General features: G+C 40.6%; 1 protein-coding gene across 37 annotated transcripts in view; it reads left to right on the plus strand.

The window, feature by feature from the left end:
• DTNA (dystrobrevin alpha) overlaps nt 1–27,092 on the plus strand; it is a 359,261-nt gene that overhangs the window by 248,794 nt on the left and 83,375 nt on the right. For all 37 annotated transcript variants that reach the window (XR_006707706.1, XM_045458370.1, XM_045458369.1 and 34 more), the window contains 2 exons: nt 11,973–12,186; nt 25,267–25,352. Coding sequence is in view for 36 of the 37 variants with exons in the window: in XM_045458370.1 (XP_045314326.1) it covers nt 11,973–12,186; nt 25,267–25,352 (300 nt within the window). In the remaining variant the exon portion in view is untranslated. The remainder of the gene's footprint in view (nt 1–11,972; nt 12,187–25,266; nt 25,353–27,092) is intronic.

The following is a 27,092-nucleotide window of genomic DNA, read 5'->3' on the forward strand; positions in this document are numbered from 1 at the left end:
TGCGTTGGACGTTTCCTCATTAGTGTTTTCTACTGCCTTTTAAAGATTTTTTTCAAAAGATACATTTCTCAGGGCACTTGGGTGGCTCAGTCGGTTAAGCGTCCGCCTTCGGCTCCAGTCATGATCTCGCAGTCCATGATTTCGAGCCCCACATCAGTCTCTGTGCTGACCGTTCAGAGCCTAGAGCCTGCTTCAGATCCTGTCTCCCTCTCTCTCTGCCCCTCCCAATCTCTTTCTCTCTCTCTCTCTCTCAAAAGTAAATAAACATTAGGGGTGCCTGCGTGGCTCAGTCTGGTAAGCATCTGACCTCGGCTCAGATCGTGATCTCGTGGTTCATGAGTTCAAGCCCCGCATCGGGCTCTGTGCTCACAGCTTGGAGCTTGGAGCCTGCTTTGGATTCTGTGTCTCTCTCTCTCTCTCTCTGTTCCTCCCCTGCTTGCACTCTGTCTCTGTCTCTCTCAAAAATAAATAAACATTAAAAAAAAAAAAAAACCTTTAAAAATAAATAAATTGGGGCGCCTGGGTGGCGCAGTCGGTTAAGCGTCCGACTTCAGCCAGGTCACGATCTCGCGGTCCGTGAGTTCCAGCCCCGCGTCAGGCTCTGGGCTGATGGCTCAGAGCCTGGAGCCTGTTTCCGATTCTGTGTCTCCCTCTCTCTCTGCCCCTCCCCCGTTCATGCTCTGTCTCTCTCTGTCCCAAAAATAAATAAACGTTGAAAAAAAAATTTATTTTTAAAAATAAATAAATAAATAAACATTAAAATATTTTTAAAAACTAAAATTAAATAAAAATTTTAAAAGGATACATTTCTCATGTTAACTTCACTCAAGATACCTGCAGACAATCTGTACTACTGATTAGCCATCTAGAGATCTCTTCACCCCAAATGCTAATGTATCTCCCAAACAATTTTCCAAGCACTAGGAAACTGAATCATAACTATTTTCTGAATGGGTGAATCGAATGCATTTTCAATTTCTGTCCCATTTTTACTCCTATTGCACAAAGACAATTAATTATATACTTAAATGGTACAGAGTGAGTGCAGAAAAAAGTGACACTTCCCTGCCGATTGCCCCTTACCTGCTCTTCTGTGTCCCTGTGTACTTTGTTAGTGTTCACCATGGCCGCATTGGCACATGATGCAGGGTCACTGAGAGCAACTGAGAGCTATAAAGAAGACTGTTCCTCATGGTTGCCAGCCTTGTGGATGCTCTTTCTCTTGAAACGTGGCCTCTGGCATCTGAGATTCTAGCCATCTGTTCAAGTCATAGTGTGTAAGGAATAATGAAAGTCCTGTGGGAAGTCATGCTCAATGAGTCTCATTGAGCTTTCCTGACACGCTACGGTAAAGGGAAAGCTTCTAGAGGTTATACGTAGGGTCTGGCAAACGGAATAGACACTCTACCCCATTCCATTCACTAAGCATTAGTGAGCACCCAGTTTGAACAAGGCATTATGCAAGTAGCTCTGAGGAATACAAAGATGAACAAGACAGAGTACATGTCTTCAAGTTAGTATAATTTAGTGCTGTGGTTCTTAAACTTTTCTCCTCATGTATCTTTGGGAGAATTGATGAAAGCCACAGATCCTTTCCCCCAAAAGCATACATGACCCTAACCATAAAATTTAGTTTATCATTCCAGAGACCCTCCTCTCTTCCGAAGTTCAGTCAAAGGCTTATCAAAAAAAGGTGGAAACGGACACCTGGGTGGCTCAGTCAATTGAGCGTCCGACTCTTGATTTCAGCCCAGGTCATGATCTCACAGTTCATAGGTTCAAGCCCTGCCTCAGGGCTTGTGGAGCCTGCTTGGAATTCTTGCTCTCCCTCTCTCTCTCTCTTTTAAAATAAATAAATAAATACATACATAAATAAATAAATAAATAAATAAATAAATAAATAAATATTTTTAAAAAGTGGAGGGAACAGCTTGTCCATTAAGAACTGTGGGAAATTTAGAGTGTCGTGAATGATCTGATATATGACGTTATCCAGGAGCAACAAATGGGAGAGCATTGTTCCACATAAAGGTATTGGGACCTCCTCGGGCACACATGTATGTAATGCTTTGAAAGACAGCCAAATGAAGAGTGCACCTGATGAAGAGTATAAAGCCAGTGCAAGAAAGCCAATGGCATATTCTGGAATTATAAGAAGCCCAACATGTCTGGGTCATAAGACTCTTGGAAAAAGCTGGAAATGAGTAGGAAATGAGGTTAAATATTGGGAGACTGGAGTTCAAACATTGGTTTTCAAGCTTAGAAGCTTGGATTTTACTCGATAGGCAATGGAGCCTGGCATAGCCAGAGCTGGGACTTACACCATTTCTTAGGGCAGACGGAAAAGGGCATACACTGACGATGACTAAGTCTTACTGTAAAAATCTAAGTAGAAGGCAGTAAAAGCCCAAACTGGGCCACTACAATGTAGGGAATGCTAAAGGGACATCGAAGAAACAAACCGTGTAGTGAAGGCTAAAATGACTACCCAGAGAGGAGATAAGATACTAAATCTTCTTGCTTCTAAAGTTATTAAATATATTCCGAACAAAGTTAAACGCTGGCAGTGAGAAATTAGTTATTGTTCAGATCTTTCTTTTCATTTACTTTCTCTTATTATTTTTACAATCATTGGTACAATAGTTTGGAAAATAATAGGCTTAATAAATGCTTGCTCAATTGAATTTAGTTAAATTTAATTTACAGTATGACAGCTATTGAGCCAACAATTATTATACCTCATTTTGAATAATGATGCTGGTCTACAAACACAATTTAAGGAAAAACTGAATACTTTTTCCTAATAGGCAGTAGATGTACTCCCAGGGCCTTTGAGGATTGGTATGATATCCTATTTGATTTTGCACCAAAAATATGTTGTAAGCCTTTTCTTGAAGCCCTTTCTATTCTATCATGCACCTTACCCAGGAAACTAAAAGTAAAACTAAAATGTGATCTTTGTAGGCTATGATGATTCTCTCCAAGGATCCTTAGCAAAGAGAACCATCTTGGTGATAAAGGTATACTGTGGGAGCAAGGAAGATGTTGACTTTGGAAGCATAAAATAATTTGGTGAGCTATTCAAATGCTGTTCAGATTCATATTTTAGAAAGATGCAGCTCATGGCTCATGAATGGAAATCAAATACAAAACTTGTCTTTTATTAACATTTTCTTTCCCAACTCCATGTTTGGTCAAGGTGGCTAATATCTTCAGTGTAATCACATGAAAATGCATTTGTTGACCCTGGCAAAGCATGCAACTGAACTGAATTTCTCTTCCCTACTAGCTTTTTAAACACTATTTTGTCATGATCAAAGACCTGATAGAACATAAAAATAAATTGTTTACTTGAGAAAATCTTAACGACCGGCTAATTTGCACAAGGCTTTCTTGACCACAATTTTCCCGGGATTCTTGTGATACCTTTTATATGAATTCCCCTGGCTCAAGACATCCATTTCCTCTTCTTCCTGTCTCTTGTCTCGTTAAGTCATGCTCCCTTGCAGTGGTCCAAACATCCTTGCTCTTCAAAATCACCTAAGGAACAGCCAAAACCTGGGGATACCCTGGCCAAACTCCAGACCTGTGGAATCGGGGGCCACAGTTCGAGACGCACTCGCTGCTCCAAAGAGCACTTCTGATTTTCACCACTGGACTGGTTGGCTGTAGACAGGGATGGGAATTAGCTCACATTAGGCATTTTGAAAATGAAACTTAGTATGAAACTTCACGGGATGCAAATTCTCGATCTGTTTGCTCACTGAAAAATTAGACAAGTGTCAAATAATGAGTCAAAATTTGAAAAGTGTCAAATAAGGAAAGGTTACAAAGTGACAGACCCTGCTTCCCAGTACACTCAGCACGTAAACTCTGCTGGCCCAGTCAGGTCAGTGCAAGACCTGGTTGCGCCTTATTCCTTCATTGTTCTCTGCTCTCGGTCACTAGATCATCTTCTTCCCGGAGTATCCTCCCCAGCTCATCTTTATGTGTCAGATCCTGCTGTGATTCAGAAACCAACTCGAGCCCTACCTCTTCCTCCTCTACACCTTTCCAAAGTTTCCAGCCTGCATAGCATCACTGTATTTTGAACTCCAGTAGTGTTTTGTTTTGTTTTGTTTTTTAATCTGTTCTATGGATGTGGCCCTTTGATGACAGAGTGTCTCATCCTGATGTTCGGTTAGGCCATCTGAACATGTCTCTCTCCCCGTGGGAATTACACTCCCAGGCTCTCGTATTTTGTTTCGTCCCCTCTAACATCAAGCATAAGGTATCGTAGAATCTTTAAAGTTACTGGTTGGATTTCATTTCTTTTCAAAATGTGATGGAATCTCATTTCTTGCTTCCTTTCCCAGCTCTGGATGTATAAGCATATGGCCATCTCCCTCTGTATGTTAATGCCTGTATGTGCAATAGATGTATGATAAGTTAGGGACACGTTGACATATTCTTTTCTTCTCATGAACTGAGGCTTTCTGAATTTCAAGATGAGTAGTTGATCTGGAAGTCAACTAAACTAGTCATCTCTCTGGTACAGTCTCTTACAGATTTCTATCATCACACCCGTTAAGAGGAAAACAAACCTGAGGGGCACCTGGGTGGCTCAGTTAAGTGGCCAACTTCCGCTCAAGTCACGATCTCACGGCTCAGGAGTTTGAGCCCCACATTGGGCTCTGCGCTGACAGTTCAGAGCCTGGAGCCTGCTTCAGGTTCTGTGTCTCCCTCTTTCTCTGCCTTTCCCCCACTAGCACACACTCTCTCTCTCAAAAATAAAGAAAACGTTTAAAAAAAGAGAAAAACAAACCTGAAATTATAGAAGAAATCTTATATGAAGGGACAAACATCTTTATCACTGGCAAAGTGGAGCAAAGAATTGCAAGAATTGGGAGGTTATAGTTTTATCGGATTATGAAAGTAAATGTTAATGCCTGTTTTCTCTCAAAAATAAGAATAATGCCTAAACTGTAGATGGTGCTTCAGAGTTTACTCTTTTCCATGTAATTTCTGTTGTGCCCCAGAACACCTATAAGAAAGTTTGATATTGTTATTCCTGTTGTGCATGAAGAAACACTTGAATTCAAGTGCACGATCTCTAAGCCCATTTTTCTCTGTAAGAGAAACTAGATTGTTGTTGCCTACTCCATGCTCCTCGCTGGGTCTCTCTGTTCTCCACCACCTGTAAGTTCTGTGTGCTCAGGGACCTGCCTGTCTTCTTCACTCTAATTCTAGAATGCAGAAGAATACTGAAACATAATAAGGGCTGAATAAATACTTATGAATGAAGTTGTTAGTCTCTCTAATGGAAGGCTAAGATAGAAGGCTGGTTTTCGCCTGGCTGAGACAATGAGTTTGGAGAGGAACCTGAAGTTGTTCCTGACCCTCCCAAGGGGACATGTTCTTCTCTCCACCTCCTCACACCCTGCCCATGTGGCAGTCTGACCCACATGGGAGGCTCCTTGAAAGCATTCTTACTTAAATCTAGTTGGCATTTCGAATACTGACTGAGACTTGGCATGTGAGAGCTGTCCTAGGAAAAACTCAATGTTTCCATGTGTGCTCCTCTTAGTGCTAAGGGCATCAGAATTTTATTGGAAAACTAGGTGAATGAATCTCCATAATGAACTCTCCTATAAGCCTACAAACATATTTTAATAATCCACTATGTGAATGAACACAGTTCGACACTTCAAACCTGCAGTATAACCTAATCGGAAAAAGCACCTGAACTCGGTTCTCCTAATCTACAGAGTGGTCACAATGGGAAATTCCTGCTGGGGAATTTTCCTGAAAGTCAGGAAACTTAGATCTGGGGAGGGAAGAATTGGTTTCAGGAGAAAGAACCTACCCCCTTTGCGATGGGATTTGATGAGTAAGTCAACATCAGAATTCTCCCTGCTTGCACCTGCTTGTCTCAGAGATTGGAAACCGAATCCTAACAAAGCCTCAGACAACAGCTACCGTCACTTTAAGCAAGGTGGGTGGGGGTTGAGAGGGTATGTGCATGAGAGTACACATACACACATACACACCCCTGTCTGCACACTAGAGGGTGTGTGTGTGTGTGTGTGTGTGTGTGCGTGTATACATATATATATATACATACACACACATATATATATATATATATATATATATATATATATATATATATCCCCAGTGGTATATCAACAGGTTATATCAATTCCCAGCGTAACTGCAATTTACTTTTCTCCCAGGCAAGAAAGCACATCATGATGCAATAGTGACCTTCTTATAGAAGTGAATCACAACCCCTCTAAAACAATGTATATATACATGATTATAGAAATCATTCTTTTTTGAGAGAGAGAGAGAGAGAGAGAGAGAGTGTGTGTGTGTGTGTGTGTGTGTGTGTGTGTGAACCAGGGAGAGGGGTGGATGGAGAGAGAGAATCCCAAGCAGGCTCCATGCTCAGCGCAGTGCCCAACACGGGGCTCTATCCCACGACCCTGGGATCATGACCTGAGCCAAAATCAAGACTCAGACATTCAAGTAACTGAGCCACCCAGGCACCCCATAAATCCTTCTTAAACTGCATAAGTTAACTTATAGTTATCAGCTCCTTGGAACACACTTCACAACCTATGAGAACATAGCAGGCTGCCTTAATGCCAAAGGACAGAGAACCACTGACTGCCAGCATGCCTGTCATACTTGAACTGCCTGGGGATGTTAAAATGCAGTTTCTGGTTCTGGGGTGGGGGCCTAAGATTCTGCATTTCTAATAAGCCTAATGCCTTGTGACTCCAAGTACGGTCCTGGACCAGCTGAGGCAGCACCAGGGAGCTATTTTACAACCTTGTAGGTGATTCCAGTGTGCAGCCATTGTTGAAAGTCACTACACCAAAAGGACCGGAGTTAAGTCGCTATGATTGTTTGTTGACCTTCCCCAGCTGGAAGCCCTTTGAAAGCCGCCTAAAGGTTTCTAAATCTGTGATTATCAGAATCACCTGGAGAGCTTTAGGAAACGCTTTTCCCACCTTCCTAAATTTTGAAATCAGTAAGTGGTATAATGTGGGCTTGGGAATTTTGAGATCGCTGCATGCTTAAAAAAAAAAAAAAAAAAAAAAAAGGTGTCGTGCTTAGATTCACTGACCTCGACCCAATCTCTGTGATGTGGTCCAGGTAAGCTCAGCCCTGGACTAAATAATGAAACAGACTACATCCTAAAGTTTTTTTTTTTTTGATATTCCTGCCCTTTCTGTACCCTCTCTTCCATCTTTTACCCTATTTATATGATTCTCCTACTTCTAGTAAAGTTTATGACATCAGTCATTTCTACCTAGATATAAATGAGTTTGGTATTTTTGCACTTTTCCCAGAGATACTTGGATTTAAGTCATTGCTAACAGTGAGCTAAAGAGTTCATTTCTGGGGTGCCTGGGTGGCTCGGTCAGTTAGGCCTCCAACTTCAGCTCAGGTCATGATCTCACGGCTAGTGAGTTCGAGCCCTGCATTGGGCTCTGTGCTGACCGCTCAGAGCCTGGAGCCTGCTTCAGATTCTGTGACTCCCTCTCTTTCTCTGCCCCTCCCCTGCTTATGCTCTCTGTCTCTCAAAAAATAAATAAGTGTTTTAAAAAAGTTCATTTCCTAAAAAAAAAAAAAAAATAGTGTAACATCAGCAAACAGATAAGAAACATCACTTGAGAATAGCAAACTCCTCTCTAGCCACATACAAACACTTCCCCCCACACCCCTGCCTCTGACCAAGCCCTTTTCTACTTAAGATTGCCTGAATTTAAAACAAACTGCTGAAGCTTTGTATATTTCCATTTATTTATGAATACAAACTTTTAGGTATTAATAATGTCCAAAATTAACATTAATATTATTTGTAAGATTCTATGAAGTACTAAATACTACCGTTAAGAACACGTTTATTTTTGATATGGTTAATGTTAACCAAATAATTTTATTATACAAACTGTTGCCTTATCTAGTATATTAGTATAAAATGGATGCAGTTTTATAGATGAGGAAACCCCACTTCGTCTCATCTGTGCCTAATAGCAGGTGCTCTATGACGGACAGTTAAAGCTTGATGGCTATTTAGCAAAGTGTGCACAGTGCCATCTAGTGGTATTCAGTCATCACTGCAAAACCTAAATGTCCATTTTCCAAAGTGATTTTGATGGCTCAAGAGTAAACATCTTTATACAACTGTCAGACTTTTAAAACAGACTTCCTAATAGCTTCCTTTTGACTCTAAACTTAGCACATTTCTTAGTGCTCCTACTTCATTAAGCAGAAGGCTTGTGATACCTTTTAATAATAATTAATAGATATTAAATACTTCTATGCACTGAGCACTGAGTTAAGTGCTTTCTATGGATTATCTCATATTGATCCCCCCAATAACCCTGCAGTGGAGCAACTCTTGTTGTCCCCATCTTACAGATGTGGAAACTGAAACTTAAGGACATTAAGTGATTTGCTCAAGGTCACATGGATAGTCGATAGGAGAAGCCAGTCGAAACCCAACCTACCGTCCAGGAACCTGCACTATTCTGCACTGTAATCTGCACCTCCCAAAGCAGTTACCAATGGAATAAAATTTCTGATAAGTCTTTATGAAAGAGGGCCTTCCTCACCAGGTCTCTAATTATCAAACACGGTAAAACCGATTCAAACTCCACTAACTGAGAACGTAACGACAGTTAAACTAAATATTATCTGTCTTTGGGGCTGAGATGTAGTTTGGCCTTCTTTTGTATGGCCAACACGATATATGCTCAAAATTACATGTTAATTACCTTATCGAATTTGGGGGCACTGGGCCGAAAGTTGGGTTTGGATTCACAGACCTTGTAAGTTGATAATGGCGTAGCATGGCTATAGATCAGAAGGTGTTTAATTATCTTAACACTAGTAGTTATCATTTGTTGAGCACCTATGTGCCAAGCTCTGTGACCAGCACCTGTGTATACATTTTCTCTTTTCTCCTCGCTATAACTGTCTCTGGATGGTATTCTCCTCATTTCTAGAAAGGAAACAGTAAAGTATATAGAGGAGGAGTAACTTGCCCACAGTTTTATAATTATTAGTAGAGCCGGGGTGAAACTTCAATCTTTGTGACTGCAAAATCTGTGTCTTTTGCCACTCTTGGAAAATAAGTATCATAGTGTGCATGATTACAGTTTTCTGTGTACCGCCATCCCTATGCAAAAAGACCATCATCTCTGCTGTGATGACGGTAACAGGTTCCAGCCACTTCCCCCATGCATGCCTGTCCACCTCCATTGCTTTCTGCCCTTACTGTCCAAAATGATAGTTTTCAGCTGCATTTCTGAGCGTGTCACTCTATTTAACACCTGTGTCTTCATACTTTTAGTGTAAAGGCCAAAAGATTTGCCGTAGCCACAGTACTCCTCCAGTCTTATCTTATTCCTCTGGGCCCTTCACGACCATCTCATAATCCCATTTTGTATGTAGCACCCTGTCCACCACAACAGGTCATCATTTCTGATTATCTGTGTAATTGTGAGTCATGTCCAAATCCCCACCTGTTAGTTCCTTGAGGCAGGAACAACATCTTTGCATCCTGCACCCAGACGTATCCCCAAGGACTAGATCCAGAGGACCTGTACATCAAACATAAAGGGAATAATTATAGGAACCCAGTTCCTGCAGAAATTAATTTAATTCCTCAAGAAGTTAATTAAACAAACAAACAAACAAACAAAAACTTATAGATGCCGTCTACCTGGAAGTACCTTGGATGCTGACTTGAAAAATTGGATAAATAGCATTAAGAAATACAAATAATTTCCTTGTAGGACATACAGAGAAGGTTATAAATTTGGAATCCCATAAGTCTGAATTTATCCAAATCTAATAGATATGTAAGTATTTCAGTTAGAAAGTGATTTGTATTCTTCTGTCCCAAATAAGAGATATGCTGGAAAGTTGTTTTATTCTGTTTTTTTTTTTTTTTTTTAGTTTTACATGATTCACACTGTACCTTTGTTCAAGTGCAACATATTGTCCTGTGTGTCAGGCATTACCACTTTTGACTTCATGATTTTTCCCATGTAAGGAGCACTGTCCTCACTCTGTAGATGGGGACAATGAAGCTCTATGTCTTCAAGGCTATGAGGGCATGCACTTGAAGTAGAAGGGCCGTATTTAGACCTCGGTCTTTGGACTTCAAGTCCAGTGCTCATTTGGACTCCCAAGTCCAGAAGTTCAATACATGTTAGTGTTTTTTTAATATAGTGTCAGAAATGAGTAAAGAAGCAGGAAACTAAAACTTATGAGTAAGTAGAAACGCATACGTGGAGTGCACATTTTTCAGGAACTGAAACCTAAGTGTGTATTTCATTGAGAAAGACAACATACTTAGTTTCAAGAGCCAAAGCATGATGAAAAGTGAACCTTAAATATGGCGAAGTTGTGGGGACACTGGAATTCTCATATGTTGTTGATGTAGATGTGAAATACCACAACTATATTGGAACACACCTGGGGAGTTTCTCAAACATTCAACATATACCAACCATACAACCTAGCCCATTTCATTTCCAAGTATTTACCAAGAGAAATGGAGCTTATGTCTATACAAACATTTGTACGTGGCTGTTCATAGCAACTTCATTCATAATAACCCCAAACTGAAACAACTCAAGTGTCTATCAACAGGTGAGTTGAAAACCAAATTGTGATCTATCCACGAACAGAATGCTATTCAACAATATTAAGGAACAAACTATTAATACATGCAACAACGCAGATGACTCTCAAAGTAATTATACCAAGTAGAAGGATCCAGACGAAACAAAAGTACGTACCGCATGATTCCAGCAATCTAGAATCCTGGAAAACCATTTTGGAAAGTATATCTGTGGTTGCCTGGGGTGAGGAGTGGGCTGGATTAAAAGGAACCAGAGGAAACCTTTGGGATGGAGACGATCACTGTCCTGATTGTGGCAATGCTTTCTGGGGTGTTATAACAAGGCTTGAGCATGAACAGGGAAGAAATAGAAATGGAATTCTTGACGACACTAGTGAAAGTAACCATGACTTAAGTTCTATGAGTTAGTCAATAGTGTAGCCAAGAAGCTGTTCTTGACCAGGTTAAATAAGTGATCCGTGACTTAATTCTGCTGATAACTTTTCCTTTTTCCCCTGCCTGTCTTCCCACCTTCCTTAACTTTCTCTTTTTTATTTCAAACCTTATACTATGAAAAATATATAAATAAATTAAAATATTTTAAATAAACGCAGGTTTGATATCTTTTCAAATGCTAGAATTTAAGTGCTGGTTTTCTGTCTCTTTCTTTCAAGGGGTCGGTGTGTGCAGTGGGAAAATGCTTTAAAGCCAGAGAGACTTGTTAATTTTAATCACAAGTGCCATATACTTCAAAGTTGCTAAGAAACTAGATCTTAAATGTTCTCACCACAAAAAAAAAGAAATTATAATTCTGGGACTTGATGTGTTAGCTAATGCTAGGGTGATAATCACATTGCAATATATAAATCTATCAAATCAATATGTTGTATACCTTGAAGTTACACATACACGATGTTGTGTGTCAACAGTTTTTATTTCAGCGTTTTTTGAAAATGACGTGGATAGACGTGGATTTGAATACCAGTTTTGCCATTGACTGGCCTTGGACCTTTGCATTTGTCAGTTAACTTCCCTGGTCCTCAGTTTCTCATATGTAACGTAAAGATAGTAGCTGCATTTCAAGGGTCACGTTGAAGATTAGAAGTAACTATCTACTGTGGTTTTCAGGAAATAATTTTCTTGGTATTATACACGGTGCATCAAGTCTCTGAGATCATGCACTGTCTATGTACATTTACTTATGTCAACCCCTACAAGAGTTGAACTCATATTGAGGACTTTGCGGTGCCTTGACAAAATAGGACAGATGGTACGTGTGAAATAATGAGTTTACCTTTCCCTGCATTTTGGGCTGATGTGTTCCCTCTGCTTTAATTGTATGTAGTGCATCTGGTGGACATTTGGAACGTCATAGAAGCGTTGCGGGAAAATGCTCTGAACAACCTGGACCCTAACATAGAACTCAGTGTGGCCCGCTTGGAGGCTGTGCTTTCCACCATTTTCTACCAGCTCAACAAACGGATGCCAACCACTCACCAAATCCAGGTGGAACAGTCCATCAGCCTGCTCCTTAACTTCCTGCTGGCAGCCTTTGATCCGTAAGCTCCCTCTGAATAGCTGTTCCTCTCTGCATGTTTGGTCTCTCCCTCCTCTTGTCCTTCTTGGTCTCTTCCAAATGATTTTCTAGAGTAGCTGGCTGCCTCTTTTTCTTGATCAGAAACTTATCCCAATAAAATCTGTGTTTAACATAAATTTTAAATGCCATGGGGGGAAAAAACAGTAAAAAAGTGCCACAGGAAATTGAGGACAATTGTTATTTTGTATGCTGACCTTTGTTTAACTCATCCCATGCTTCCTAAAAGCTACAGATGCTTGAAAGTGTCGCGCGATGGCATGCCTGTGGAGCAGTTTAATGAAGCATGCAGTGGAAGGATGTTTTCAACTCTCTTCTTTGCCGATTGCCTAAGACAGTGTTTCTGAGGTGTCATAACAAGATCCTAGAGCAAACAGAGAGATCGAAGAGGGTTTCTTGATCAGCCTAGTGAAAGGAGCCATGGCTTGCGTTAAATGGATCAGTCAATAAAGTGCCACATAAAACAATGTAATGCCTTCCGCACATGATAATTAAATCTCAGCCTCGTTATCTTATAATTTTGTCTCATAGAATGAGAGAATTTCAGAGCTGGCTGAAATATTAAAGACTGTTCTTCCAAATCTCTCATTTTACAGATGAAGGACCTGAAGCACAAAGAGGCTGTCCCTTGACCAGTGTCTCTCAGCGTGTTAGTGGCAGAGTAGGGATTTAGGTATTCAGCTAAGATTTCTTTTCCAAGGCATATGTGGCAGCCTTGTGAAGTGTAAAAACTCCCCTGAATTACTTTATCAGCCTAAGATTTCAAAAGGTCTTTGGCTGATTGCCTTTAGTCTAGATATGGTATCAGCATCCCCACTTTCACTACTGGTTTTGAATATTAAAACGGAAAATTGCTAACTTGACCTTTCAGCAATCACATTTTAAGACTCTCAAAAGATTTTGCTTAGTCTCATTGTCTGGCCAATGCTTGGGAATATCTAAGCCTGGCACTGGAGATGTTCCAGCCAGGCTAATGTTATTATGCCGCTCACGAAAGCTACCAGCTGTCACTTTACAACCTAGAGTGGTAACAGAATTATCCGTGCTTGGTTTGACCTGTGTAGAGTATTGTCTCATGATGTTTAAATTTTGAGTAATTCTCGACTTGAAATAAACAGTTCTGAAACAAGCAGTCCGGCTTGATAGATCCCACGCTTAGCCTGTGCGGACTTCAGAACTGATGTACTGCTTTGGCCTAATCACTATGGTAACCAAGTGGCAGGCAGGTAGAGAAGGCTATGGTTCCACATGACAGGTGACAGAATGGAGCCAGGCTATGGAATTTCTGTAATGGCATTTCCATCCTCCCCCCTTGACAAGAGCACAGAAGCTTTCAGACTTGCCACTAGTCTTCAGGGGGCTTATTTGTTATAAGTGGAACAACGGAGAATGTAAAAAGAGAAATAGAATTCTTGCCAGATATTAGAGTATTGCTGGAGGATTCATAAGGAATCAAAGATAAAAAAATAATTTGTATCCACTCCATAAATATAGAAACTGGGCCAGATTAATATTAAGGAAGGAGGACCTTGTGAAATATGTTAGAGTTATAATATATACATGTCTCATATTTTATATGACATATCATATCTCAGTATTTCTCATAACATGAGAAATATACAATAGAGTTAGATTTTTCACTTCTGTTTAGAAATATTGGGAAGATCACTTTTAAAAAATAGGGCTGTAGATGTTCTCTAAGTAGCTACTGATAATCATTTCAAGGTTGATGAATGCTAAGCTTAAGGACTATCCCAAGGTCAGGAGCCATCAACATGAACGTTCACATGGAATATCTGTTTGGTTCTTACTCTTCTTACAGATAAAAAGGGCCCTGATGTATACTTTCAGTAATCTCATTATAGTAGATTTTTTAAAACATCCACATAGAGAAATCTCATTTTACAGATTTACAGACACATCCATATAGAGACCCCAGTCTACAGATGCTTCTGCCTTCTCTGTTTTGGCATTGCAAATGAGTATAGACAGTTCTGCAGATTCTCAAACTTCCATCTGATGGCTTTTGAAAATCTAGACGATGTGGGATGTGAGCCATAAGGAAGTATCAGTAGCTGGAAAGAGACTATAACCGGAAATATTCACTTAAAAGTGAACGTAAGAAGCGAAACTTAAGAATAAAATGAATGTTCAATTCAATTTCTTATAATAGTAATCTCCTGTTTCTCCAAATGAGATCCAGTATGGAAATCTGATGTTGCTTCCTACCACCTATCCCACGACAGAACCCAAGCATTTAAGGGAGCCTTCTGCATTTTGGTAGACGTGAATGAGCCTAGTACATCAAGGATATGCTGTTGCTCTTATAGAATCACTAAAACATTTGGGAGATTTTCTCATTTGCTGTAATTTGAATGAACATTTTAAAAAAACCAAAAAAAGTCTAAAATAAAAATTTAAACTTGCATTCTAAAGAAATTATATATATGTGTATTTTTTTTTTTGAAGGAAGGACAGTATAGCAATTTAAATTCATCAAGACTGAAAATAAGAACTTGCATTCAGAGAAACTTGGTCATTATTTTGGCAATGCCTTCAAATTCACCAGACCCACCTGGTGGAGTCTTCCATGAATATGGTAACCTGAAATGAGGTTCAAAGCCTACTGCACTTGCCTGTATCCTTGAGAACCAGACTTGCCTTCTCGCAACCAAACCTCCCCCAAAATATCACTCTTCCCCTTCTCTCCCCAGAGAAACACCTGTGTCTCAGTCCTCCCCCAGACATGCTCACTGCAGACCACAGCTAGCTTCCTGGTTGCAAGGTTTCTCCACCAACTCAGCCTCTTAGAAGATAGAGGGCATTGCTACAGATGTAGGATGATTTCTAGAATGTTAGGAGCTAGGATTCATGCCCAGAGACTACGCTTATGTTTGCCATTCTGTCTCTGAATATCAGTCCCTTGAGTCTGGAAGATGTTTTTCCTGACTTTCCTCCTAAAAATGGCTGTATCCTAGCAAGAGTCAACCAGTGGTAGATGACCAATCAACTTCTAAGCAGACCTTTCCATCTCAGACACTGTCTCCTCCAGAGTCCCTAGGAAAATGACAGGTGTACCTGGGAAGGGTGGGAAAGGTGTCAGAATCGGGGATGAGGGACTGAGAGTGAAGAATTAGAAAACAGCCAGAGCCAGTCTCTGTATCTCATCTCTTTTCTTCTGCACACCCCAGGAATTAGCCTCCCTCTTTCCCTTATTTGCTAACAACCTGGAGGCAGCTTTTCTTCCCACTGTTAACTATTATTTTTTAGGAAAACTGAGAGTAACAAAAGAAAAACAACATGGCAGAAAGTTACAAGATGACAATAATTTTTTTCAACAGCTTTATTGAGGTATAATTGTGACCTTGACACTAATTCTTAAAAGTCTATATTGACCTTTCAAAGAGATGGGGTCACAAACTGATCCGCTGTGAAGCTCTTCACCTCTCATGGCTGAGTTGACCCCCCCTCTTCCCCAGGTCCTACTGTTCCTTTCAAATGATTTTGTTATTCTTTTATGGTGCCTGTCTTCCTATTTATATGACTGCCTCCCACAAGCTACTATACAGTGGGACCATGGCTTACTCTTTGTATCCACAGCACCTGAGACAATGTCCAGCTCATAATGAATCTACAAATGAATGAGTGAGTGAATGAATGAATGAATGAATGAATGAATAAAGATCAAAGATTGACTTTTCTTCGCTCAACACACTAATTTCTTTTCATTCTTTTTCTGAAACTAAGTCCTCCTTAATCTCTAATATATTACCAAGACTAGGGAGTCCAGGTTTGTTCTGTCACCTAGATTCATACCCTCTATTTTTACTTCTGTTCCACAAGAGAAGAAAACAGATGGCTGTGACTACTAGTGTGGGAGTATCCTATTTTCACAAAAGACTTCCCTGTAGTTCTCTTACTCCCTTCTTCATTTTTTGGGAAACATGAACAACAACTTTAGTCTGTTGACTTAATCTCATTTCAATTCACTAGAACCTTCTTTCTTAGGGAAGTTCTTCCTAAGATAGATTAGGTGACAGTGGCCTTGTTTTTAGCAAATGTTATTTTCACATATATTCAGCCATGCAAATCTCATAGGAGGACAAGGGTAAAGATTAAAAAGAATGGTGGTGTTCCTCTTCTCAGGTGTCATGCTATTTTCTTAAAGCCAGTTCTCCAATGATAGTAATAATATACTAATGTAATCAGTAATTATATATACTAATAGTGATTATGTACTAATGTAATTAGTAATCATATTACTCATTGTGGTAATAGCTAATACCATTTATTGTTTGCCCACAGTCCTACTGGTTGGGCACTATGGGATTATAACTTTTCAGGTCGAGTAAGCGATACGGCTGGGACATGTGGAGGTTACATAGTGTGTAGGTAATACAGTGTCACACTAGGTGAGGTCAGTGGGGAAAAAGAATCATTTGTTTCAGGCATCAGTGTAAGTTCAGCTGTATTCATGCTTTCTATTACATTTTTAAAAAATTTTTTTCAACGTTTATTCATTTTTGGGACAGAGAGAGACAGAGCATGAACGGGGGAGGGGCAGAGAGAGAGGGAGACACAGAATCGGAAACAGGCTCCAGGCTCTGAGCCATCAGCCCAGAGCCTGACGCGGGGCTCGAACTCATGGACCATGAGATCGTGACCTGGCTGAAGTCGGACGCCTAACCGACTGCGCCACCCAGGCGCCCCTCTATTACATTTTTAAATGAGAAATTAAGGTACTTTTCCCCCCAAACTTACCCAGCTCTTACAGGATATTTTTATGATGCCCACATTCCTAACCTTTCCAGTTTGTGGTACTCAGACATGTCTGACAGAGTGTATGTGAAGGAAATATTTGTACTTAACACATATTACATTGTAGATTTAGAGTCAGTTTTATGACAGCCATCCAGAATTCCAAATCTATCATATAATAGTCTTTCACAGAGAATACAGAATCCTCTGTTTGACATATTGCACCTTGCTGAGCCATTTGAACATCCATTCCCACTCCTGAGCTTCCCCACACACCCCCTCCAATGCTGTGAAAGGTACCACAGCACTATTTCAGACTCGTGGATATAAAATATTCTGGAACTCTGCCCAAATCCGTCTGCCTTTTGAGTTTAAAAAATAATTTTGATGTTTAATGCAAGATGTAGTACAAAGTACACAGCCCTTTCTCTGCGCACCAGTGAAATGGATGGTTCACATTTGAGCCTGTGTGGTTGTGTGAGAGCAAAGGAAAAAGAGACGAGGTCTATAAAACCAAATGTTCTTTTTTCTTTTTATTGTCTATACGGCTAAAACTAGATATTTAACCTAGTGTTTTCTTGGTGATTTTCTTTCGTACCACGTCTTAGACTCAAGACTTCCACAGAACATTCTCCTCTAATCGCTAAAATTTTGTTCTAGTAGAAAATACTTTGTTTCAAGGTTCCTGCTTGTCACGAAAATAGACTCTCTCTAAAGAATTTCCACAATTGTAGATAAAATGAACATTCTTAATGTCACTTGCCTTTATGTCGGACTTATACTTTGCGTGAGTGGCAAAAAGAGTTTCATAGGGGTAAAGGAGATATGTCCACAGTATTGCCTCCTTCCATGCTGGAGAAACTCCTGGCAAACTCGCGTGGCCAGGTATTATGACGAATTCTTTCCCCAAATGTTTTGCTAACATGATGGGAAGGCCAAAGAGATGCCACAGCCAATTAAGGGATTTCTATCTGTGCACATGTTAACTTCATCATCCCCCAAATAAGAGTAATTATGTATGTGCTTACTTCCAAATTCAAGGTGTCACATGACCGCACAACCTAATATTATGGACCGTAAGGCCAATCTTCATGATTTTTCTCAAGCATTTTAGTATTTCTCAATATAAAACTTAAGTGGTAAACCGAAAAAAAAATCCTTTTCACATGTGCATCCATTAACTTAACTAACGTATATTAAGAGCTTGCTTTGGGGGCGCTTGGGTGGCGCAGTCGGTTGGGCGTCCGACTTCAGCCAGGTCACGATCTCACGGTCCGTGGGTTCGAGCCCCGCGTCGGGCTCTGGGCTGATGGCTCAGAGCCTGGAGCCTGTTTCCGATTCTGTGTCTCCCTCTCATGTCTCCCGTTGATGCTCTGTCTCTCTCTGTCCCAAAAATAAATAAACGTTGAAAAAAAAAATTAAAAAAAAAAAAAAAAGAGCTTGCTTTGCACTGGGTGCCATGATAGGCTGGGGATGCAAGATGAGTGGGGTGAGGTCCCTACCCTCTGAAAAACATGCTGTATTAAAAGTACCTGAGAGCTCTGTCGTTAGGTGTCTGACTTCAGCTCAGGTCACAGTCTCATAGTTCATGAGTTCCAGCCCCTCACTGGGCTTTGTACTGACAGTACGGAGCCTGCTTGGGCTTCTCTCTCTCTTCCTCTCTATTTGCCCCTCTCCCACTGTCTCTCTCTCTTTCAAAATAAATAAGCTCTAAAAAATATGTTAATGAGTTTTGATTCTTTTTCTCCAATAAACTATGAGCAAACTGAGGGTGGGAGCCATACCTTATTCATCTTTAGATCCCCAACCTGTGAGACATGGTCAATAAATAATTGCTGAGTTATGAAATGAGTGATCCATATGAACAAAATGACTCCCAGATAAAGAAATGAGTTACGATAGAGGCATGCTTTGGAAGAAAGAGGAGGAAACAATTTTCTCAGTTAATTAAGCTACCAAAATGTGCGAGAAAGAGAAATTTGAGTTCTGTGCTCATCAAAATGCTTACCAAATGTTTTTGTGAAATATGTTGGTAAAAGAAGAGCTTCTGGTTTCAGTGCTCTCAAATAGAAAAATAATTCCATCAGCCTGTTCCAAATAGAGTCAGAATCCAAATCTCGCTTTCAAGGACTTAAAATTTATCGTGAGATTCTCTAATTTCAAACAGGAAACTCACTTGGCAACTTGGAGAAAATTTACATTCTGTTCTGAATTCAGCCTAGCATCTCAGACCTATCAATATCTATTTGTTGTTTTTCCTTCTTGTCAAAAGCAGATTTTCCCTCCCAGACAAATTTTCCCTAAAACGAATACCTTCTTAGTTAAAAGAAATCAGTTTCTCTCTTTTTGAGGTCATGAAAAAAGCCCAGTGTAATAGTTATTCACTTTTTACTATGATGAATGAGTCAAACCTTAAAGTAATGTATGTTTTTAAGACAGACACTCTACAAATCTCTGTATATATTTTAACTAAAGGGTGTTTTCTTATTTCCATTTTTTAATATTTTTAAATGTTTATTTATTTATTTATTTTGAAGTGGGGAGGGTAGGAGGGTGAGAGAGAGAGAGAATCCCAAGCAGGCTCCATCCTGCCAGCACAGACCCCAACATGGAACTCAATCTCATGAACCGTGAGATCATGACCTGGGCTGAAAACAAGAGTCAGATGCTTAAATAACTGAGCCACCCAGGCGCCCCTCGTGTTTCCATTTTGATTGGTTACCTCTTAGGAAAATTTGGAAGTTTTCAGAGTGAAAAAACAAAGTATAAGGGAAATAAAAGATTTAAGGAAACCTTGATTTATAAAGCAATTTCAGTTTGCACTTTTGCTAATTTTCTGATTGTCTTAAATACATTTCAAGGTGTTAATTACGCACCAGCATAGCAATTTAATTGGGTAGTTTTTGACCTCAAGCTAAATAGGAAAGTAAAGTTTGTATTGGCAAAAGCTTCCGGCTGATTGGCCTAAAAAAATAGAATATATTCCATTCTGCTAAAAACCAAATAGTGGGAAAAAAAGAGGAAAGCATGTATTATGCGTTGTGTTCCTGCTCTACATTAAAAGGGAAAATATTAAAATAAAATTTTTACTTAAAAAAATTTTTTTTTAACATTTATTTATTTTTGGGACAGAGAGAGACAGAGCATGAACGGGGGAGGGGCAGAGAGAGAGGGAGACACAGAATCCGAAGCAGGCTCCAGGCTCTGAGCCATCAACTCAGAGCCCGACACGGGGCTCGAACTCAAGGACCCCGAGATCGTGACCTGAGCTGAAGTCGGACGCTCAACCGACTGAGCCACCCAGGCGCCCCTAAAATTTTTACTTTAAAAGTACAGTTTTTTAAACAAAAAATGATAGGCCAGTAGTACATTTCACTTTAAAGTTTTTGCTGTACCTTCTACACTACCAATCAGTCAACTGCACTAGCAACTTTTCTCCACCAAGAATGGCTCATTGTCAGTCTTGTCATTGATTCGAAGGCCCAGCCCACCCATCAAGTGGACGGTTCTGATAGATACACTGTATACTGCATGCAGTATTCGCAAACATACTTGGCTCTGCTCTTTCTTTAGATGGCGATTAGAACTGCACGTGGGGAAACGTGGGTGGCTCAGTCAGTTAAGCGTCTGACTTCAGCTCAAGTCATGATCTCAAGGTCCTTGAGTTCTGTGCTGACAGCTCAGAGCCGGGAGCCTGCTTTGGATTCTGTATCTCCCTCTCTCTCTGCCCCTCCCCAGCTCATGGTCTGTCTTTCTTTCAAAAATAAGTAAACATAAAAATTTTTTTTTAAAAAAAAGGCACACATGAAGTTGGAGATGTGCTGCCATAGCTCTTAGTACAAACAAAAGCATAGACTTTTTCTAGCACTCTTCCTAGTGTTGCCGTTCCAAGGCTGTTTGGCCTGCAGCATTAGGGACAGTCTACGTTTTTCATCCTCAGTACACTTTGGCAGGTCTTCTTCCGGAATTGTGGCCGACGGCCAACATTCCATATGGGCAGTTTTACTGCTTTACTCCTAGAGACATTGCGTGTGCAGACTCACTTTGGAACAATATGCTGCTTTCCTGCTGGTTTGCACTAGACTCCTGGGAGTTTCCTGTTATCCATCCTCCTGAGCTTGACTTTCCACTTCCTAGATACTTAAGGGATTTCCCGATCTGTTTGTGAATCACACGGCCCCGTTAGGGATGATTCCTGATGAGCACAACTCTTGTACTTCTCCCCTCGGGGTGCGCCGATGTCTCCCTACTCCTTACTTGCATTGTTTTTTGTTTTTTTGTTTTGTTTTGTTTTGTTTTTTAATTTTTTTTTCAACGTTTATTTATTTTTGGGACAGAGAGAGACACAGCATGAACGGGGGAGGGGCAGAGAGAGAGGGAGACACAGAATCGGAAACAGGCTCCAGGCTCTGAGCCATCAGCCCAGAGCCCGACGCGGGGCTCGAACTCACGGACCGCGAGATCGTGACCTGGCTGAAGTCGGACGCTCAACCGACTGCGCCACCCAGGCGCCCCACCTTACTTGCATTGTTAATGCCACTTCCTCTCTCTCTCTCTCTCTCTCTCTCACACACACACACACAGGACCCTGATCCCAAGATGAGTTTAAGTAATGGCCCTTGGTGTGGAATCTTGTCAAACGTCTTTAGAAAATCTCTCTCCCCAACCCTTTTCTTCATCCTGTTTTATCTACTGAAAATGTTCTTTAAAAAGATCCATTTGTATTTAAGTCCTTGGTGTGTCCCCCTTTTCCATTGTGACATCATTCGTCTCCACTCCTTAAATTCCTTCAAGATTTATCCACTGCTAGGGCTGAGCAAGGTCTAAATTCACCCAATATTGGTGTGCTTATGGAGATCTACATTCCCGCATACCCCCCTGAATCCTTCTTTGTGACCAGGGTCACCTTTGCAATATGGCACAGTGGCTTGCATAACAATACATTCCAGTGGCCTAATTTCACCCTTGAGTTCCTGCAAAACTCTCATTGAGCTGCCCTCCACTTGGTGATTTATCTAGATTTATTGTGTCAATTTGGCAGAATAGCTCTGATACAACCACTCCTGGATGTAATAGCGTTAATCTTGCATTTCCAAGAACAATACAGAACTGGCGATCTCCCTAGGATCTTCTTCATTAAAAGCTAAGGCTTAAGAATTCATCTGTGAGCTATCATCATTTCATCCTGTGGAGAACTCTCTGTTCCATCATTATCTGTGGTCTATCCTCTTTCTTGAGTTAAATTGTTCTGCCTGATTTATTGAAAGAAACTTGTATTGCTCTTGAAATCTCACATATGATGCTCCTCAATTTCTCTGCATTTTGAAGGAAACCTTATCATTGGCATTTCTCCTGTTCTTCCACATTTTGTAGATTTCCCTGTTCTCATAATTTGAACCATGTTTCAGCTTAGGAAAGGGAACTAATGATTTCCTAGAATAAATTTTTGATACTTCAAGTTATCCATGCAGTTGGGAATACAATGCACATGGAATAATTCTGAATGAGGTTTTTTTTTTGACAAAAGCATCGCGTTTTTATTACAGCTTACCTGCTCCCAAATTAGCAAACAACTAAATAAGTGGCCATTTGAAATTCTAGGGGCACCTATTATAAAGATTAATAGTCATTAATTAATATAAGAAATATATTGTTCACTAATTATGGGGGAGATGAAGTACAAGGCTGTAGGAATTCAACTAGTTGAGAAGACATACATGGTCTCTGCCCCCAGGAATCTCACAGTGTGGGGTCAAATTACATGCAGATATGTAAATAAACGAAGGTCACTCAGTGTGATGGGTGTCCAATAGTAAGTAGAAGTGGAGGGAAGAGGGGCACCTGGGTGGCGCAGTCGGTTAAGCGTCCGACTTCAGCCAGGTCACGATCTCGCGGTCCGTGAGTTCGAGCCCCGCGTCGGGCTCTGGGCTGATGGCTCAGAGCCTGGAGCCTGTTTCCGATTCTGTGTCTCCCTCTCTCTCTGCCCCTCCCCCGTTCATGCTGTGTCTCTCTCTGTCCCAAAAATAAATAAACGTTGAAAAAAAAAATTAAAAAGAAGTGGAGGGAAGAGCATTTGCCTGCACATCCAGGGGTAAAGCTCTTTTCAGAGCAAATGGAGTGATGATATATGGAGCTGAGTCTTTGATGAACAGGTGACAGAGTCCTGGGCAAAAGGTGGTAGGAAGGGCAGGGGCATTAAACATGGGACTATGGAGTGAGGTTCAACAGAAATGGTAGCAAGGAAGACTGGAGAACACAGATAAACTTGTAATCATAGCCTGTAGGCAAACGGAAGCAATTAGAGTTTTAAATAATGAAATAATATCATCAGGGTGCCTGGGTGGCTCAGTTGATTGAGCATCCGACTTCGGCTCAGGTCACGATCTCTCCGTTTGTGGGTTCGAGCCCCACGTTGGACTCTGTGCTGCCAGCTCAGAGCCTGGAGCCTGCTTCAGATTCCATGATTCCCTCTCTCTCAGCACTGCCCCCCCCCTCGCATACTGTCTCTCTCTCTTTTCTCTCTCAAAAGTAAACATAAAAAAAAATAATACGGTCGATTTTGTGATGTGAGTGTGCAAGCAGAGAGATCATTTAAGAAATTATTACAGTGTTTAAGCAAGAGCCGATAAAGCAATGACAGTTGGAATGCAAAGCAGGGAATGGCCTTAATGTACAGTTCAGACGTATATTTGAGTCCCTCACACATTTGAGGTGGTGGTGAATTAAGGAAGAGAACAAAGTCAAGGGTAAGCCCTTCCCCAGAGTTCATTTTTGGGTAACTAGGTGCATGGTGAGTCTGACAACCAGAAGAGGGACTAACAACCAGAAGCAGATAGTAGTGGGTTGGTCTGAGTATTATGGGAGGGCTTTGTAAGGATAACGAGCTCTACTTTGAACACACTTAGTTTGACATGAGGTATCCAATAACTAATTACATAGATCTGGTGCTTAGGCTTAGAAATATAAATGGGAGAGCAAACAGCATAGGGCTCAGTCACTTTCACATTCTGGCTGGCTGTATTTGAGGTACTATGCTAAGAATGACAGCAGCAAGGATGAATAACGTCATCTATCTCTGGAGTCTAATAAGGAACAAAGACACAATTGTTTATTGCACCTTATTCTTCTAAAATGTCATATATACGGATCTTAGTCGTATAAATGATTTATTCTATACATTAAACCCTTGTCAGTACTGACTTTACTTACGTTTAAGCCACATTATTATTTAAAATAACTCTGTTGATCATTCTTTTTTTTTTTTTTTTTTTCAACGTTTATTTATTTTTGGGACAGAGAGAGATAGAGCATGAATGGGGGAGGGTCAGAGAGAGAGGGAGACACAGAATCGGAAACAGGCTCCAGGCTCTGAGCCATCAGCCCAGAGCCCGACGCGGGGCTCGAACCCACGGACCGCGAGATCGTGACCTGGCTGAAGTCGGACACCCAACCGACTGCGCCACCCAGGCGCCCCTGTTGATCATTCTTAAGAGTAGCAACTACCAGAGAAATGAGTTACTAATGTGATACACTTTCTGATTCCAAGGATACAAGAACGAACAGTTTATCCCAGCTGCAAAATCATTTAGCTGAAATATTATACTTCTTACAGTGTGCCCTTTATATCACATTTTGTGAAGGACAAGTCAGTTACACTTCCTGAATCGATGAAGATTTGGCAGCTCTAATGTCAATTTGGTAGAAGGAGCTCAAACAGAGCTCTTATTTTTGCCCCTTTAAAATATCAACTCTCTTTGGAAAGTAAATGTATCACACAAACACAGTCAGCTTGTGGGTAGGAAATGATGGGTGAAGAAAAAAAAGGTGTGATGGAAAAATCCCCATAGTTACTCTAATAAAATTCAGGAATTCTCCTACCAAAAAATTTTTTTTTCCTGAAACCATGTTTTAATTAAATTATGGAGACTGTGGAATCATCATGCATAAAATTATTTTATGAAACCCCAAGTGAAAATCATGTTCTGTAATTGTAATCCATGGCTAAATAGTACATATCCCTCTAGCTGCCAGCTCATGCTTTGAACAAGTGACATAGACAAAGAATAACTTGAAGATTCTGCTATCTCTTGAAAAAATGAAACATTGAATAGTCAGCTTTTCAGAAACTTGTGTTCAATTGTATTCATGGTCTTTTCTAAAATGGATATGTTCACATAATGTATGCAGCTACGGTGTCCTATGATTTCTACAGAACAGAAAATGTCAAATCGCATTACTGGAAGTTCTCCAAATGACATCTTTTTTTTTTTTTTCTGTTATTAAACAGGGAAGGCCATGGTAAAATTTCAGTATTTGCTGTCAAAATGGCTTTAGCCACGTTGTGTGGAGGGAAGATCATGGACAAATTAAGATGTAAGTTATTCTTTGTGTCTCTCTTTGCCGATCCCTCCCGTATACCGTTCTCCTTTCCCCATTTCCTCTGTGTCCTGCCGTCCACTTTGACTTTCCTCATTCTACGAGAGCTACTTGAGATACAATCTTTATGGATCTTTGCATTGTGTCAAAGAAATATTTTCATATTAGGTAAATGTTAATGATATTAATATTTTCCTTCTACTTATGGATTATTATGTTACAACCTGTGGAGTATCACCCACTAGGCTTTTTGTAATATTAAAGTAAGATATATACTCTTTCAAGTTGATTGTACTGTACTGCCTCACAGGTATAAGTCCATCATCACAGGGACATGAAGGTCATGTTGGGAAGCCTTCTTTTTTTTAGGTAATCCAAAGCCAAAACTCCTGGCACATTTCCTCATTATTCTCAGCCGGTGCTGTTCAAGTCACTGGGAATTCTGAAGGTTGCAAAATAGACATTGCCAGGGTTACAGGCATAAGAATCACACAGAGACGCTATAGACTGAGAATTAACTGGATTCCAATGAAAACGTGATAGCTAGGGTGCATCGAGTGATTGTGGACCTTTTATGTACGTTTTGTCACTAAATGTGGTAGTTTTTTAACCAAGAAAACACAGGCATTTGGTTTGCTTTAGGTAAAGAAGCTGAGACTCGGGTAGAATGAAGTCATTATAGCTAAGATGGTACCAGGATTTGAACGTGACTTTTTTTTTTCTCTAGTGGTTCTGAAATTTTTGGATCTACAGAATCATCTGGAGAGCTTTTTAAACTATAGATTTCTGGGGCGCCTGGGTGGCTCAGTCGGTTGAGCGTCCGACTTCAGCCAGGTCACGATCTCGCGGTCCGTGAGTTCGAGCCCCGCGTCGGGCTCTGGGCTGATGGCTCAGAGCCTGGAGCCTGTTTCCGATTCTGTGTCTCCCTCTCTCTCTGCCCCTCCCCCGTTCATGCTCTGTCTCTCTCTGTCTCAAAAATAAAATAAACGTTAAAAAAAAAAAAAATTAAAAAAAAATTAAATAAATAAATAAATAAACTATAGATTTCTGGGTACCACTCCCAGAGTTTTTGATTCAGAAGACCTAAGGTGGGACTCAGGGACAAGAATTTTCATTTCTAACTATTTTTAAGTGATGCAGTGTTTAAAAGAAAAATTTCCACTTAACCCCTTTCCCTTACCTGAAATATTATGAGTTTGGGCTATAATGCTGTGTGGGAAAGGAGCACTGTCATGGAACCGGGAACCCCAGCTTGCAAGCCCAGCCATGTGACTAATTTGCTGAGTTATTCTGTGGACATTATCTCACTTCTTTAGTCCTCGGCTTCCATCTCTGTCCCAAACTTGGGGATTTTGTTAGACACCTGGAGGTTCCCTCCCAGCTCTCATCATCTGTGATTCGCCGCCTCCAGGCTCTTTTCTCACCTGCTGCCTGTGAGCTTTTGAGTGTGATCTCTTGCTTCTTGATGCACCAAGACTGAAAAATGAAGGAAGATACAGAAAGAAAAAAAAAAAATCCTCTGGAATTTCCCCAGACATGCTGCACAGCAGAGTTCTGTCATTGGGCCAGTAGATAAGTGGTGGAAGGCGCATGGAAACCCCACCACCACACATCTCCCCTCACCCTGGGAACCTCCTTTCATGGACTAGCCAAGTGAAGTAAGGATTCAGAGAAGCCCAAGCAGACCTGACAAGGGAGAGTTTAGTTTCTCTTTAGTTATCCCGAAAGAGATTTTGA

Source organism: Leopardus geoffroyi, chromosome D3 (assembly GCF_018350155.1).
Source record: "Leopardus geoffroyi isolate Oge1 chromosome D3, O.geoffroyi_Oge1_pat1.0, whole genome shotgun sequence".
Taxonomy (NCBI): Eukaryota; Metazoa; Chordata; class Mammalia; order Carnivora; family Felidae; genus Leopardus; species Leopardus geoffroyi.